The following is a 15197-nucleotide window of genomic DNA, read 5'->3' on the forward strand; positions in this document are numbered from 1 at the left end:
AAGAACAGTCAAAAAGTGTTTTCAGTACCATTCAAAAAAGGCAACTTGCATCGCTGCTGAACTCTTGCCACTCAAGTGTGTGTTGTTCACCAGAACAAATATTTTCCTTTCAGATTGAGATTTGTTACGTACATTCCTGACATGTGTATATTCTACAGGATTTATTTCTGCTTTGCTGGTAAACTGCAGCAGACTCTCAGGTTTCAAAATACACATGCCCTAAGAGTCTAGTTTCCAGAGATATGTTTGGTGGGAAAATTAAAGAGCTTATTATATCTCCACATGTAAACAATCTGCTCATTGGATTTACAGAGGATGAGCATTAAAGATGCAAATATCCTGCTAATATTAAAGAGTAACATGGGTAAACATGGAGTGCAATGTCACCTGCAAAATAAAACCCCAGCCCAGAGCTTCTACCCAAGACAGTAGTTCTGTCTCATTGTATAAACTCTGGAGGTCTCTTTTTTCATTTTGAATTCTTCATATATGACTTTAAGTAGAAAGCATTCCTGTCTCCTTTGTAGTAATATTTGAGATGTTTTTTGACTGACCTGAACCAAATGCATGGAGTATTTTTATTGTTCTGCTTTGTATTATGTGGAACAGAGAATGATTTGATACAGTGTCAATGATCCTTAGTATGGGAAATACTGAAATAATTCATGTTTCGCTGGCAGCAGTAGATAATGTTCTGTCTCTATTATCTGCCATGTGCAATTTGTAAATACAATGCTAGAATTATGTTGGGAGAGAAGAAAAGGATGTAGAATAGTTTACCTCAGATTTTGCCATTCAGTCAGAATAAATGAATTTCTGTCTTCCAACACAGCAATGATTTCCTTCCTTACTTTTGACCCCCATATTTTGCATCTTTCAAATTTGCAACTCCTTTTCTTCTATGATTTTTTTTTTCACGGCTTATAAATGGAGTTGCGAACAGTGGCATTACTTGTTTCTCTAATCCTTCTCTGGTGTTCTGCAGTTGTTGTTCAGCTCCCTTCTCTCTGATAAGCATTTGTCCAAACGTATTTTTTACACCCAAAACGCCTTCCCATTTTCTTCTGCCTTATTCCTTTGAACTTTACAGTGTTTGAGCAGTGTGATTGTGGTCTCTGCAGTTGTAATCATGGAGCAGCACACTTATCCTAGCACACACCAGTAGCATTTACTAGGCTGATAATGCTCTTACAAATTCCTGCTATTGGTTATTATTTTTCTCATGACTGATAATGATGCTGAATTATGCCCTTTCTTAATACTGAGGAGATGCAGTAAAGTGACTGATAGTCATACTCAAAACACCTGATCCATCTGAGTGGCAATTGGGATGTTTTTTCCTTTGGAATCACCGATACATGTAATGGCCACGAATTAATGACTGTATTTGTTGTCTTGTAAATTTTTACTATTTAAAGAGCATTTGCTGCATAAATACTACTGAATTAGCCATCTGCAGAGCTGTAATTATGGCAGACTTTAAAGCTTATTTAAACAGGGAACATGAAAATCTTTTCATTACACCTGCAAAAGCAGAAAACCTCTGTAATCAGGGATTATGTCATGGCTTGAAAACAGATTTCTCACTTCCCTGATATGAAGGGAAACCTGGTTTTACATATATTAATTTATTTTTCCTCTACGTACTTCCCATTAATTTTCTTCCATCTTTTTAATTAGGTTGATTTGTATACTTGCAGAGTTCTCTCTGTACAATACATCAGACCCATTATGTTTGTGATCCAGTAAATATTATATTGTAATTTAACCCAGCCTTAGTTGTCCTGAAGACAAGACTGTGTCCAGGAAATAATATTCCTCATGCTTCCCATGAATGTGCATAGTCTTGGCCTTGCAAAAAAAGAAAAAAAAGGGTTGGGTTTTTTTTGTAAAATACCATTTATTTTAATATGTGTCCTTACTGGATGTTTTAGCCCATTTCACAGCAGTTGTTGTGCTGACTGTAAAAGCCCTGGCACAGCTGTTCTGTGAGCTCAGTGCAGAGCTCTCATGCCAACCTCCAGCAAGTCTTGTGGTTTGCATGCAACTCCACTCCATGTCCCTTGCTGGCAGATCTTGCTTGGTCTGCACTTATGGTGCTAAATAGGGCAAGAATATTTAGTTCCAGGAAAAAAAAATCTGCTGTGATCTCAGGAAGCTATACAAAGTATTAGATTCTGAATAATTTATTAAATCCGACAGAAACTTAATACTGTATACATTATTTCATATTTATTATAAACAGTAGGACTGGTAACATTTTTTAGATCTGAGAAATATCTGAATCCACGTTTTTGATCATGACAGATAAGAACCACTCATATATGAGTGGTTATATTTCAACCATATATGTTAGCCAAGAACACTTCCTGACTATAGTATAAAAATAAATGGAATTCATTGGGCAAATAGTTAATATGCAGTATTCCCCCACTAACATATTACCCAGGCAATAGAGCTCAGAAATGTGTTGATGAGATCATTAACAGGAAAATTCCCTTAACTGGGACTTAAAAGAAGTGTTAATTTTATGTGTGTACCTGCCACTGCAGGTAATAATGATATAACTTTAGGCATTTCTTTAAAGATGTATTATGTATTATGACATACTCTTTTATCTCTCGTTAACTCTTATGATAATGACCTATGGTGATGCTCTCCTGTCACGTGGCTCAGAGTTATTTAGGGTGATAAACCCAGTCAGGATCAGAGCTGGAGATCAAGGTCAAGCCAGTTCCTGCATTAAGCACTGGACACTGGCTGCTGCTTTGTTTGGGAATGGGATTCCTCCTCAGGAAGAGGATGTTTTACATGATTTCTAAATAAAAAGCCCTATGAAGTCATCAGAACATCAGCTGTGAGCCATTTGGAAATAATTTTATTAATTCACTTCCCTCAAGTTCTTCAAAATAGTAGCACATCTGCTTTGAATTTGAGTGTTTCAGACTGAGACATCCTTAAAAGACAGTTTCCTCCAAATCATTCACAGAAGCATATGTTTCTTTCACTTGAAAAGCAAGTGTAGCATAAATCATTCAAAGAACAACATGCTTACATTTGTAACCAACAATGTAGCTACATTATTTGAAATTTAACAAAGAATATTTCATACCAGTTGCTGCCAGCAAATAACATTTTAAAATACAGTTGTATCAATTTTGTTCAATGCATCATCAATCTTTTAAGTATAAATGTGAGTCCTTGTTCTGAGGAACGACAGAAAAAGTGCTGGTGGATTTTCAAGGAATTTTTACATCTCCATGGGGTATACATCACTCTCCATCAGCTGCATACAGGGTTTGGAAGCTCTGTGGCAAAGACTCTGATAGTGGGTTCTGTGGCTTCTTCAGGAATTTCTGCATCAAGTTGCTTAATTAATGTCTGTGAAACTTTAGAGAAAATTATGCCTAATTAGAGGACTGTTCTTTAGTAGTGATAAATGGTGACTTGCAACTTCTGAAGAACAAATGCATCCTATTTCTATCTTTTTATTTCACTTCTGTGAAGTCATTCTGTACTGTTGAAGCTCTAGATTGGATTCTCCTTACCTACTGATCTTGTTTACTCCAAAGCAAGAAAGAAATCAGCTTCTCAACCCAGCAAATTTTCACCAAGAGAAAAACTGTGAGTGCAGGGTAATGTTGATATTAAGCACTGGCAAATAGACACTTTTATTGCAGGCTGATTTTACTCAAACTCAGTCTTTAAGCTAGTCAGGCTTCTTAGCTCCATTATTCTTACTTGAGGCTGTTCCAGAACATCAGTCCTCTTTTGATCTGCCACTTGCCAGCTTCCATTTATTCATGGTTATTATATATTATACTAGACACTGTTTGCTATCAAAAGTCACAAAAATTAGGAAGTGATGTAATTATTGTTTATTTAGCAAACGTGAAAAAGTTTGGCTACAGGTTGTCAAAGATTTAGTATTCCCTTTATTTCTCAGCCATTGCAGAACACTGTCCTATTATCAGAAAATCAATTGTTAGCTTTATGTCAGTCTTCTCTGTTGGCAGAAGACATTTAATTATCAAAAGAATAGTTTCCTTACACATTTCAGAGCAGAAATGAAAGTGAATGTTTTCTGTGAATGTTGAGTTTTGGTGATAAAAAAGTCCTCAAGCAACCTTTCTTGGATTAAATTCTTTAATAGATCTTTTGCTTTCTCTTTGGGATTCTGGATGCTCCTACATGGCTTTGGAATCTGCTATTGGTGCACTCAAGGCCCTCACAAAGATTTAAAGTTGTCAAGGTGCATCAAGCTGAAACTTAGGCTAGAGTTAGGGTTAGGTTAGGCTTTAGTGATCCTTCAGTGAGAGATTAGTGTGTTTCATCCCTTACCTTTAAAAAGTACTGCAATCAAAGAGAACTGTAGGGAAATAAAAGATAATGTATCTTGTAAGCCAGTTTGGCTTCTCTTTTTCCCTTTGTTTATTTGGCAGGCAGTCAAGCCAAGCACTGAGACACTTCACAGAGCTGCCAAAATCAGGATTAATTTTTTAAAGAAACCCTATTTAAAACTGACCTCTCAAAAATGTACTCAAACCTGGAATAATTACCTCCTTGTGGTCCATGTCCCAACAGGATTCTGTTCATGCATTTACCACAACCTCCATTTGCCATAATTGACTCAATTAGAGGTGTCCTAATGCCTGTCTTTTATGCAAGATAAATTTGTGTCTAGCAAGGAGAGAGTGTGTCTGGTTTACCACTGTCTCATAATGATGCCTTTGAAATGCCTTTCAGTTGATCAGACTTTATTTGGGTTTGATATCTCGATTACCTGCAGCTTATCAACTGCTGATAACATGCAGATACATCCCTTTCAGGCAGACACTCACCTCTGAGTGTCCATGATTTTTAAATATGTCACTTTCTGGAATATAGATTGGTGGAACCATTTGTAGCCTGTTAGGAGAGCACAAAGGGAAGGCAGTTGATGGCTCTGAAAAGGGGGAGGATGTGTAGGAAACAAAAGTTAGGAACAATTACAGAGGATGCTTGAAAATGCATGTTGGGTTTGTGGGGACTTAGGGCAGTGAAGGAGTGGTGATATTTACAGCTGAGTTTGGTGATATTTACAGCAGAGTTGGGTGCCACATCCCCATGTTCTCTGGCCCATGTGTGTGTTGTTCCATCCCATGGCCCCAGCAACTTCCACCATTCAGTCCAGCAGGGAATGAGCATTGTAGGAAAAAAAAAGGGTTCCTGTGGATCAGCTCTAATGACATGTAATGACACTTCACCAGGGCATGTATCTCCTCCTGATAAAAGCTGATCTTACTTGGCCAGCAGCTATAATTTTATAATTATAAACCTTCTGCCACAATGCTGCTGTGAAATAAAATAGGTAAGATAACAAAACTGCACGTGGGTGTCAAAAATATTTAAAAAATAAGAGAGGAAAGGAGAACAGCCATTGGAGATCAAAAGATAAGGATCTCAGAGGAAGAACGAAAATTTTGCATGTTCACTGTGAAATTTTCTGAGGTGCAAATTTGTATAAACAAACCAGTATAAATCTTCTTGTGCTGTTTCCTGAGAAGAAGATTTTGTGATATTTTTATGTCCTACAATGAATAACCAGTGTATGGAAGTCCCAACATGTAAATATTATGAGAGTGCATTTACTTATTTACCAAAGTAATCATATTTTATGTCTTACAAACATGAACGAAAACAGACTCCTAAATGTAAGAAAAGTGCATTCAAAATTGAACAGTATCAGGAGAAAGGGGAATTCAGAGAATCCTTGTTCTGGTGTGCTTTGTTTTCTTTTCTTTTTTTCCCTGGAGAGTACGAGAAAAAACAAATCAGGGAATTACAAAATTGAGTTTGTGAGGATGCTGAAGTCATAACACATTGTGTTATAACTGGAACAGACAGAGGCTGCCCACAGCATTTATCTCTAAACAATTTTACTGTGATTCCGCAGAGAAAAGCTGCACTAATTTCATGTGGGACACTAGACTTACCATCATGTCCTAATGATTTAATAATTACTTTTCAAAATCTCAACCGTGGGCTGTTAGATGGGAGTCTGTTTGTAAGTGCCTGAGTAATTCATCTTGTGTTGTACATTACCTACAGACAAAATTTTCTTGTAAGCTAAAAAATCGTTTTTCATGACAAGAATAATGTGGTAATCTTGTTTCATCTTGTACTGTCCAGTTGCTCTAATATTGAAGTTGTGTTAAAGTCAATATATTTCTAGTGTGATCTGTCATTCAAGAATTTGTCAAATTCCTTCTGGTCTGGTGGGTGTGACTGTACCTCCTTATTTATGGTTATGTAGAACAGCATTTAATGGCATTATTTTGATCAGGAATGCTTCTGTTCCTAGGCCTGCCAAGGATTTATAAAAGTTGTAGTAGAGGCTCTCTTTATAGTTTCTTTACTTTGCTAAGGCTGGTTTTTTTGGTTGTAGCCAAAAGTATCTCTTTCAGTGGTACTGCTTGAAGTTATTAATTGAGTTTCCTACCTCAGTGTTCCACTTTTCAGGTCACTGGGATGTGTCATAGAAACAAGCCCATTAGGACGAATGATGTGTGTTGTAATTTCATCAGCATCATCAATAATTTATTGCAGTTTTCTGTTTTAGGTGGGGGTCAGGCTGACTGTGTGAATTTTGTTCATAAGATAAAATAGTTAAAGATGAAGGTAGATACTTAAGCAATTAGGTCAGAGGCTGGAATTGTTGTTTTAGAGGTGTAGGCTACAAACCCAATTTGTGTTGAGGAATGTTTAAGTAATTGAATTTCCGCAGGTTAAATTAAAGTCTTTTGCTATCATTCTGCATGTTGTGGGCACATGGTGATACCTTGTGTCAATGAAATGGCTGGGGTTTGTTTTTCAGTCTGTGTGTAATCTTTAATGAAAACACTTTTCTGACTTGTAAAGGCTTGGAAGTAATAAACTGAACTGACCATTTTTTTAATTTGATGAAGCTTCAACAGAGATAAGAAGTAAACTTGTATAAATTGACTCTCATGAACATGCATAAAGAGAGAAATCATTTTGTGCAACAAAGGGATGGCATGGCTTGCCAAGCAAAGATAAGTAATTGGAAAATACAAGATCCCAGTGAGAACTCCTAGCAGAAAAGTTGAAAAAAACAGGTGCTGTATTATGTTACTTATTAGTATTTGCATGCATAAAAATATAAATGAGGTTCTGCTGTACTATGTAATCAGCTATTCTGAAGTCATATTACTGTTTTAGAAGTTATTATTTTAAAATTATGACAGCAGACTGCTTGTCTCATTCATCAAACTAAGCTCTCATCAGACAGTAATTTGCCCTACATTCAGGTGGGGTGGGATAGCAATTCTTGTTCTTACTTGGATCACATGCCTGTGTATTTACTGTGGAACCACCAGTGATACCAAAATCACAGAGGTAGATTTAAACTATGTTAACCTTGCATGTCAGGCTAAACCATCTTTATTAGCTTGTGTGCCTTGTTTAGAGCCCATTTGATGATGGGACATGAGGTCTGTTCCTATTCACCACAAACATTGTCTCAGCAGTCCCCAAATGTTACAGTGTTCAGACCATCCTCTCTTTAGAGTTGTTTCTGGCACTCTGAGTCAATGTTGCTCTGCTGATGGTTGCTGTCTTATGATGTGTTTATAAGCTGACCTAAAGGAATAGAGGGATCCTAACACAGATCAGGGCACCTGTGTTGTAGGCATTTGGAGTAGAATTCCAGCTCAGTCAAACTCTCCCAGCCACCAGCAAACAGATCTCTCCTGAGGGTAGAAAGAAATGTGATTAGCACTGTCCTTGCTGTTGGAGGTGTTTGAGGGGCTGTGAGCAGCCTTCTTTCTCCCTGTGAACTCCAGGAACTATAGAGGAGAGTTCTTCAAAAGCCTGGCTCTGCTTGCACTGATCTCAGCAGGAGTCCCTGAACTGAGGGAGCAAACTCAATCCCTGCTTTGAAAAATGCAGTATTTCTCATTGCACAGCCTATCCTTAAAAACCAACCAACCAAGAATTTATCTGGCTCTCAACATACACAGTTTTCATTTACTATGTCACAGAGGCTGCTTTGGGACAGTCCACCTTGAGTCACCTTTGAGCGTGAGCTGCACCACACACAGGGAACAGTTAGCAGCAGCTCCAAGCTAAGGGGGTTGTCCTGTGCTGTGCAGTGCAAGCTGAGGAAGTTGTTGCCACATCTGCCTGTTTCTGCCCTCTTGATGGGGCTTTCTGTCCCCACTGAGCTCTTCTTGCACATACTCCTAACCCGTTTCTGTCTAAATGGTCTATGGCAGTGATGGCCTGTTGTTTAAACTGTCCTGCTGCTGCAGGGTTGGATTCCAACCCCTTCCTCCTCTGTTTAAATCTCTAATGCCTTGCACTGCAGACCCCTTGAACTGTCTGGATGTATTGCTGCCAGGGGATAAAAAACTCATCATTCCTTCTGCACACTGCTGGCTTTGGATGTATACCCAATATTGGGGGGTAAAAACATAGACTGAAAAATTGCCTCGTGAGGGCAGGAGTTATTTCATATCTTTGAAAAAAATGACCTCTCATTCAAAACATTTTTTAAAGCTGGAAAACATGGCAAAAGATTGTGGGTGTTCTGTGGCATCATTTATTGGTCTACTTTGTTACCTTTCCCCCAGGCAGATTTGCACTTAGGTGATTCATAGAATAAGATGCACTTCTGTGTTCATCTGTCTTCTGTAAATAAACTTGGCAGTTTTATTACTGATTTGGAGTTGCCATTTGGCCTGTTCTGTCATGCCATTAGGTTACTAACAAAGTGTGGGAGCTGTCCTCTTTCTTGCAGGGTTCTCCACACAGCTTCTCCCCTGCCCTGAACACCTGTCCTGTATTTAAGGAGAAGGTCCTGCACCAAATCACTGTAGCTTTCCTGTTTCAAATTTCATTCACTTCTGTTTGCAATCAAAGGAGCTCCTGGGTAGAGGTTTATGATGTTTATGTGCTCTTCTAATTAGTATAATGATTACACCTGGTTTTGGATAACATTTATAGCCTGCTTCAAAGAGCCCCATTAAAATCACTGACTAGCTTTGAATTCTGAGCCTTCCCCACCTCATACAAATAGCATTTCCAAGGGATCACACAATTCTCTTGCATCTGTTTTTCTACAAACCATTAAATTTTTTTGCAGATATTACTGGAAAATGCAGATTTTGTTTCACAAGGGTTTAGCTGTGGGTGCTGTCTCTTTCCTCTAGGATGGGACATTAAAGATGGGTTACCCTTGTTCTGAAACCACAAAGGATTGTTGATGAAATAAAGTCTCTGCTGAAGGCAAGGAGAGTTTTACCATTGGCATCAATGCAGCTGGAATTTCACCTCTGAAGAGTGAAATAAATAATGTGAGCAGATAGGAAAACAAAAACAAAACCAAACCTGTGCTGAGGGTTCACAGCAGTAACCAAACTCTTTTTAGAGGGGAATAAATGGAATTCATCTGAGACACAAAATCCTTCATGAGGGGTGTGATAGGTCTAGGCTTATGCTTTTGAATAAAAACTTGAATGGTCAGAGAGGAATGTGAGACTTCTTTGATGGATTTAGTAACTGCTCCAATGTAAGTATATGTAGTTCAGTGAATAAATTCAGTTTATAGAGGCATAATAAATATGCATTTGTCTCTCAATCTGCCATGGGTCAGCTTTACTGTGCATAATATGTATTATCTGTAAGCTGTGGCTGATACTTGCAGGGTTTCTTGATGGCATCTGATGGATTATTTTTGAGTAAAAATCTTACCATTCTCTCCATTGTTCTCTTTCAGAAATATTCTTTACAGACTGGATGACAGGACCAGCCAGTTTTCAGTACTGCTGGAGGCACTGGAGCACTGCAAACTACATCAGTCAAATGAGACCGTGCAGGCAGCCTTGTCAGAGGTGCTGAACAGCATCAATTCAGCTCAGGTTTACTTCAAAGCAGGACTTGATGTGTTTGAGACTGCCTTAGCTGGAAAGAAATGAGAGGATTCTCTGCATTCTAAGACATTTGTTTACAACTCTCTAAAAAAAAGTTCAACTGGGACCAGAATTACTCTGAGGATCAAACCTTTCTCAGCCTTCCCTTCAGCTGGCGCTTAAAGGTACTGCAACACGTGGTTTAAGAAATGTAAAACAGTATTTTGCACTGTTCACAATATATCTCAAATGCCTGTTCCTGAATGTATAAAACCTAAAGAGAGGGAGTTACACTTCAGAGATGATTTTTGGAAGGACATCTGCTGTATTTTTGTATGTAAAATATGTTTTTATGACTAAGAGCTCAATGATGCGAAGTACCAAGCACGTCCTGCAGTGTGCTGAAGCCCTGGTTCTGAGACACCCCAGATGTGCAGCTAGGGGAGATTTCCTCTGTCAGAAAAACATGATTCAAGTCTCTTGAGGTTTTCAGCAAGCTCATCTTCTTCCTTACGCTATTCAGAGTAAGGAAGGACGTGGTGTTTCCATTGGTGTCCAGCACCAGAGTGGAAATGCGCAGAACACCTTTAAGGGTGCAATGCAACACCTTTACTCCTGTGGAACAATAAATACCTCAGTTCTGACAATATGGATAAACTTTGATTCTTCCATTTCTGTATAAAAATAAAGAGTCGTTTTCGCTGATGTTTCTTGGAGAAATTTTTGTGATGATTTCAAATTATTTGAAAAGTGTGAACCAGTAATTACACTTGCACAAAAATGCTTTGAATGTTTTTGTTAAATGAAAGAACTGCCTAGTCTTTATAAGGGTGGAGGCCTTAAAAATTTTCACCAGACATTACCAAAAAATTCCACTTCAACGTCTCTAGACTTCCAAAGAGCTGTAAATAAAAGCAGGACCTCCAAGTCCTGGGAAAAGTTTTGGGATTCCATCACTCTTGGCCACACCATCCACTATTCCAGGCTGGATTGTTCCATCAGGCCTCACATCTAGGACCTGGGTCATTGTCAGAAAAGCACAAGGAAAACATACATCCATTCCCCAGGAATTCAAGTGTGGAGGCACAAGCTGGTGAAGCACATTGCAGAGCTAAAATGCAAATCTGATTTTCTATTGGTAGAAGGCTCTAATCACACCATTGCCTGTTGGCCAAAGTAATCTGTGTGTGAAAGGATCAGTGTCCTCTGAGGGGATGCTATACCCATTTGCAGGTCTTAATAATATATACAGTTGAAATTGTTAAGCCCTATTTGGGCTTTACAGTCTCAAATGATTCTAGGTTTAGAGCTTAAATAATTAATTTTATATAGATACTTAGAATTTAAATATAATTTATTTGATGGAAATGTTAAATGTATTGTTATCCAGTTTGCCATGTAAACATTACAGGAACATTTCAGGTAGGAATAAAAATGGAAAAAGTGTCTGTATTAATGTTTAAAATTGCCTTCAGGAAAATTTCTGAGTGCACAATTTGGTGAAAATTTTTTTAAAGTTCACATAGCAAGAAATGAGCTGTTTAGAGATCTGGGTTTCTGTTTTCGAAGTCCTTACAAAGGGGTCTCTCCAAGCAATGGCCCAGGACTGGGTACACACAGCTGTGCTGTTGCTACATTTCTTCATGAGTTATGATTGAGCAGAGGCAGAGCTGTGCAGTTGAACAGCAGCCTCTGCAGTGAGAATTTGTTCAGCACCAGTCAGTGGGATTGCATGGACTCATCATTATCTCCTAGCTTTCCTTGGCATCTGACCAGCAAAAATTGATGATGATTCTTTTGCTAATGCTGGCACCAGTTCTGTTTAGTGCAGAGAGAATTTGACTTCTGGAGAGTAATGTTGTTTATGATGTAGGTTCACCCCTTGTCTGCGTAGTTTTTATTTTTGTAAGATTTAAGTGGTTGGAATATTTGAATTTGAATTGTATGTTTGTTTGAGGGACTTGGGGATGTACTGTGCGTGTTACAATTGAATTATATTTGTGACAGGGACCACTCTTCTAACAGCTCATTAAGTGACATAATTTCTTTAGAGTGCTGCCTCACTGTGGAGCCTTTGATGGGATTTGGTGATCAGGGGTCAGGTTAGGAGACCAAAAGAGAGATTAACACCTTTGTTAACTCTGCCAGGTGAACTTAATAACTGCTTCCTCACCCTTAGAATGTTCCACCACATCCACCTCTAATGCAACCAAAGTGTACTCAGCAAAATCAGTGAAATCTGGTGGAAGCAATATCTCTCATGGATGCTTTCTCAACCCTGTAATGCCAAAATTAAATATTTATCTTGTTTTCTCACTAATGTCCTCCTGTAACCACTTCTAAACTAACAGGCCTAAAAGTACTCTGCTAGAAAAGCACTGCTGTTGTAAATGTCTGTCTATTCTAGACACAATCAGATGTTCTTGTTGGTGAGATGAATCAGATGAGCTATTTAGGGACTTAAATGCATTGATCTCAATGTCATCTCACACTTGTAGATCTTTTGAAGGCTTTTATTTCAATGTTCAGATCTTACATATAAGTGAGAGCTCAGTGATAATATTTGTACCATTATAGCTTTGAAAAAAAAAGCATTTTTGAGCCATATCCTCCCATTGATTTTTAAATCCTATCTATTGACTTCAAGGAATTCACAGCAAGTTAAGGTCCTAAGTATCTGGTGAGCTTCTGACATAGAGTTTTTGCCCAAACAGCTGTGGAACATCAGCTAAAGGAAAGTGTTAGTAAATCATAGCAGCTTACCCAGATTGACTTCATTCGTGTGTTGTACTGGAATAAACAGAGCACCCTTAAAGGCAGAAGTACATTTGCAAATTGCCTGAATGATACTAAAAATGTGTTAGCTTTTCAGCAGCATCAGCTGCCAGAGACAGTATAACAAATGCATTGATTGCTCCTTAATCTAGAGTCATGCTCACAGTGACCAGAAAATCCCTGCAGCCTGCAATATTTGTGTGTTGAGACAGTTGATAATAAAAAGCCAATAAGGTTTTATTAGTATGTATTTTAAAGAGTCCATAAAAAAGCTAAAGCACAATCAAGGCAGATGAATAAAAAGTACATGGGAGCTGGATTTGAGTACTAACCTTAAAAAAGGCAGTGAATTGTTTTTATCATCCGAGAAAAATAATGGCTGTGTGAATATGCAAACACACAAATGCCTTATATCTTCAGAAGGTTGTGCAAATATTAATTTAGTTGCAGTGATATAATACATCTAGATAAACGTAGATGTAAATAATTATGTGAGAAAATTAGCAAACTCTTTGCATTGCCTCCCTTCCCTTTTAGGGAAGTATTTCAGTCTAGAGATGTGAAAGGAGGCACTGCAGCCGACCTCAGTTCTTGCAGCAGTAGGTGGAGAAAGGTTAAATCTTGGGTATTGCAGAAGGAACCACTGGAGGTCATTTATTCCATCCTTCCTGCTCAAGCAGGGTCACCTAAAAACAGCCTCCCAGGAGGGGCTGTGCTCAGGTTACTGTTGAATCTCCAGGGATGGAGATTCCTCAACCTCTCTGGGCAATCTGTGCCACCCTCACAGAGAAAGGGTTTCATTATTCCATAGAAACAGTTCCTCCAAATTTCTCTCTGTATTTCTGAGTTGTTAAATTATTGTAATTATTTTCATTGCAAGCATTCAAAAGGTAGACATCATTTCACCTAGCAAAAACTCTCAGACACCATCTCTAGGATTTCACAGGTATAAAATGTTGGGAAGTTTGTATGAGGAGATTTGTCCTTCAAGCCATAAAATATTTTTTTAAGCCATAGAAATGAATGTCTTTATCTTTTGAGGTCTTTTATACAGTCCCTGGTCCCCAGTCACAGGATTTCACTATACTTTATGAGGTTGTCACCTCATCAGCATATATGTGGCTATAAATGCATCTACTTTACCCAGACTTTGGGGTCTCACTGTGGCTGGTGTTGAGTGGAAAGGAAGGCAAGATAACTGTATGGCTCATTCTGGCTTTCAGAGCTGATAACTGCTGTAGAAATGCCTGGTCTGTGTTCTCCAAGGAGCAGTTCAGATTTCCCTGGCAGGGCCTGTGCTGGGAGCAGTGGTCTGTGGCACCTCTGTGTGGCTGTCCCAGCAAACCAGCTCAGTGTGGGAGATGTTCTTTCCCTTTGCCACTCAGTAACATTTCAGAAGTGTCACACCAGCCCCAGCAGAGTGAGTGATAGGAAAAAAAATCTCATTTCAACACACCTGGGACCTGAGTTTGGAAAACAGTTAGCCTTGTACTATTAGTGTTCAAAACAGAGTAAGGTGTTGTGTTTTGGAGCTCTGAATCTACAAAATTTGAGATAGGGTTTCCAGTAGCACGAGTAAATGTCTCAAATATAGAATACAAACATTTGTGGTCTACTACGTGTTATTATAATTTATATTAAAAATTACTTGGATAACAATACAGTGATAGTTTTGGGTGGCTTTAACCCTCTGGCTGTTTTTTCTCCCTCTAACACTATTTTCTCCAATCCCCTGCATTCATCTTCTCTCACATCTTTTTTGCAATGTGATGATTTTTCCCGTCCTTCATCACCTTTTTTTTCAGCCATTCCCACTAGCTTTCTGTCTCCATTCTGCTTCCTTATCACTTCTTAAGCTCCCCTTTAATTTGCCAACCACCCCCCAAGTTAATCCCCTCTTTTCTCTCTCTGATCTCAGTCATGCCTTTTGTTCCCCATTCAGTTAGCAACTCACCTCCCTCAAGTTTCAATTATTATTCCTGGAACAGCTGACCATAATAAAGAGCTGAAAGTGGTGGAAAAGTCCTGCTCAGATCCGATGGATAAAGTGTAAGGAGACATCATCTGTTAAATTCAAAGTATTCACTTCTGAGTACATGTAAGCAGCAGGTTTTCAGTTATAGCTTGACTGAATAGAAACAGACTTTTTTCCCTATCTTCTTTCTCTTTAATGTCTGGACCAGGAAATTCCCTCAAAAGTAGCAGTGTAGAAAGGTGATCATCTTGAAAGTTTTGAAATAAACCTTTGAAGTTTATTTGAATCCAATTCTGAAGTTGGATGCATAAGAAATTACAGACAAAGAATCAGAATTGGTAGTACCTGTCTACAAAATAAAACAGGCAATATCTAAGCACAGAATTTCTCTGATCTTGCAGGAGCCATCCAGCACTCTCTCCATGTTGGCTAAATACCAAACTTCTGTGTGTAATTCTGCTGTCCTACATCGTTTTACATTGTTAAGGATGGCAAGGACTAAAGGCACATGCACAAACCTGTACTTGAACATGCAC

The 15197-nt window shown here is 38.5% G+C and overlaps 1 protein-coding gene across 8 annotated transcripts in view; it reads left to right on the top strand.

The window, feature by feature from the left end:
- NAALADL2 (N-acetylated alpha-linked acidic dipeptidase like 2) overlaps window positions 1–14184 on the top strand; it is a 400688-nt gene extending 386504 nt beyond the window's left edge. For all 8 annotated transcript variants that reach the window (XM_030954170.1, XM_030954173.1, XM_030954172.1 and 5 more), the window contains one exon: window positions 9779–14184. In XM_030954170.1, the coding sequence (XP_030810030.1) occupies window positions 9779–9977 (199 nt within the window). In that variant the 3' untranslated portion in view covers window positions 9978–14184. The remainder of the gene's footprint in view (window positions 1–9778) is intronic.
- Window positions 14185–15197: the final 1013 nt, after the last annotated feature.

This window comes from Camarhynchus parvulus, chromosome 9 (genome assembly GCF_901933205.1).
Source record: "Camarhynchus parvulus chromosome 9, STF_HiC, whole genome shotgun sequence".
Lineage (NCBI taxonomy): Eukaryota > Metazoa > Chordata > Aves > Passeriformes > Thraupidae > Camarhynchus > Camarhynchus parvulus.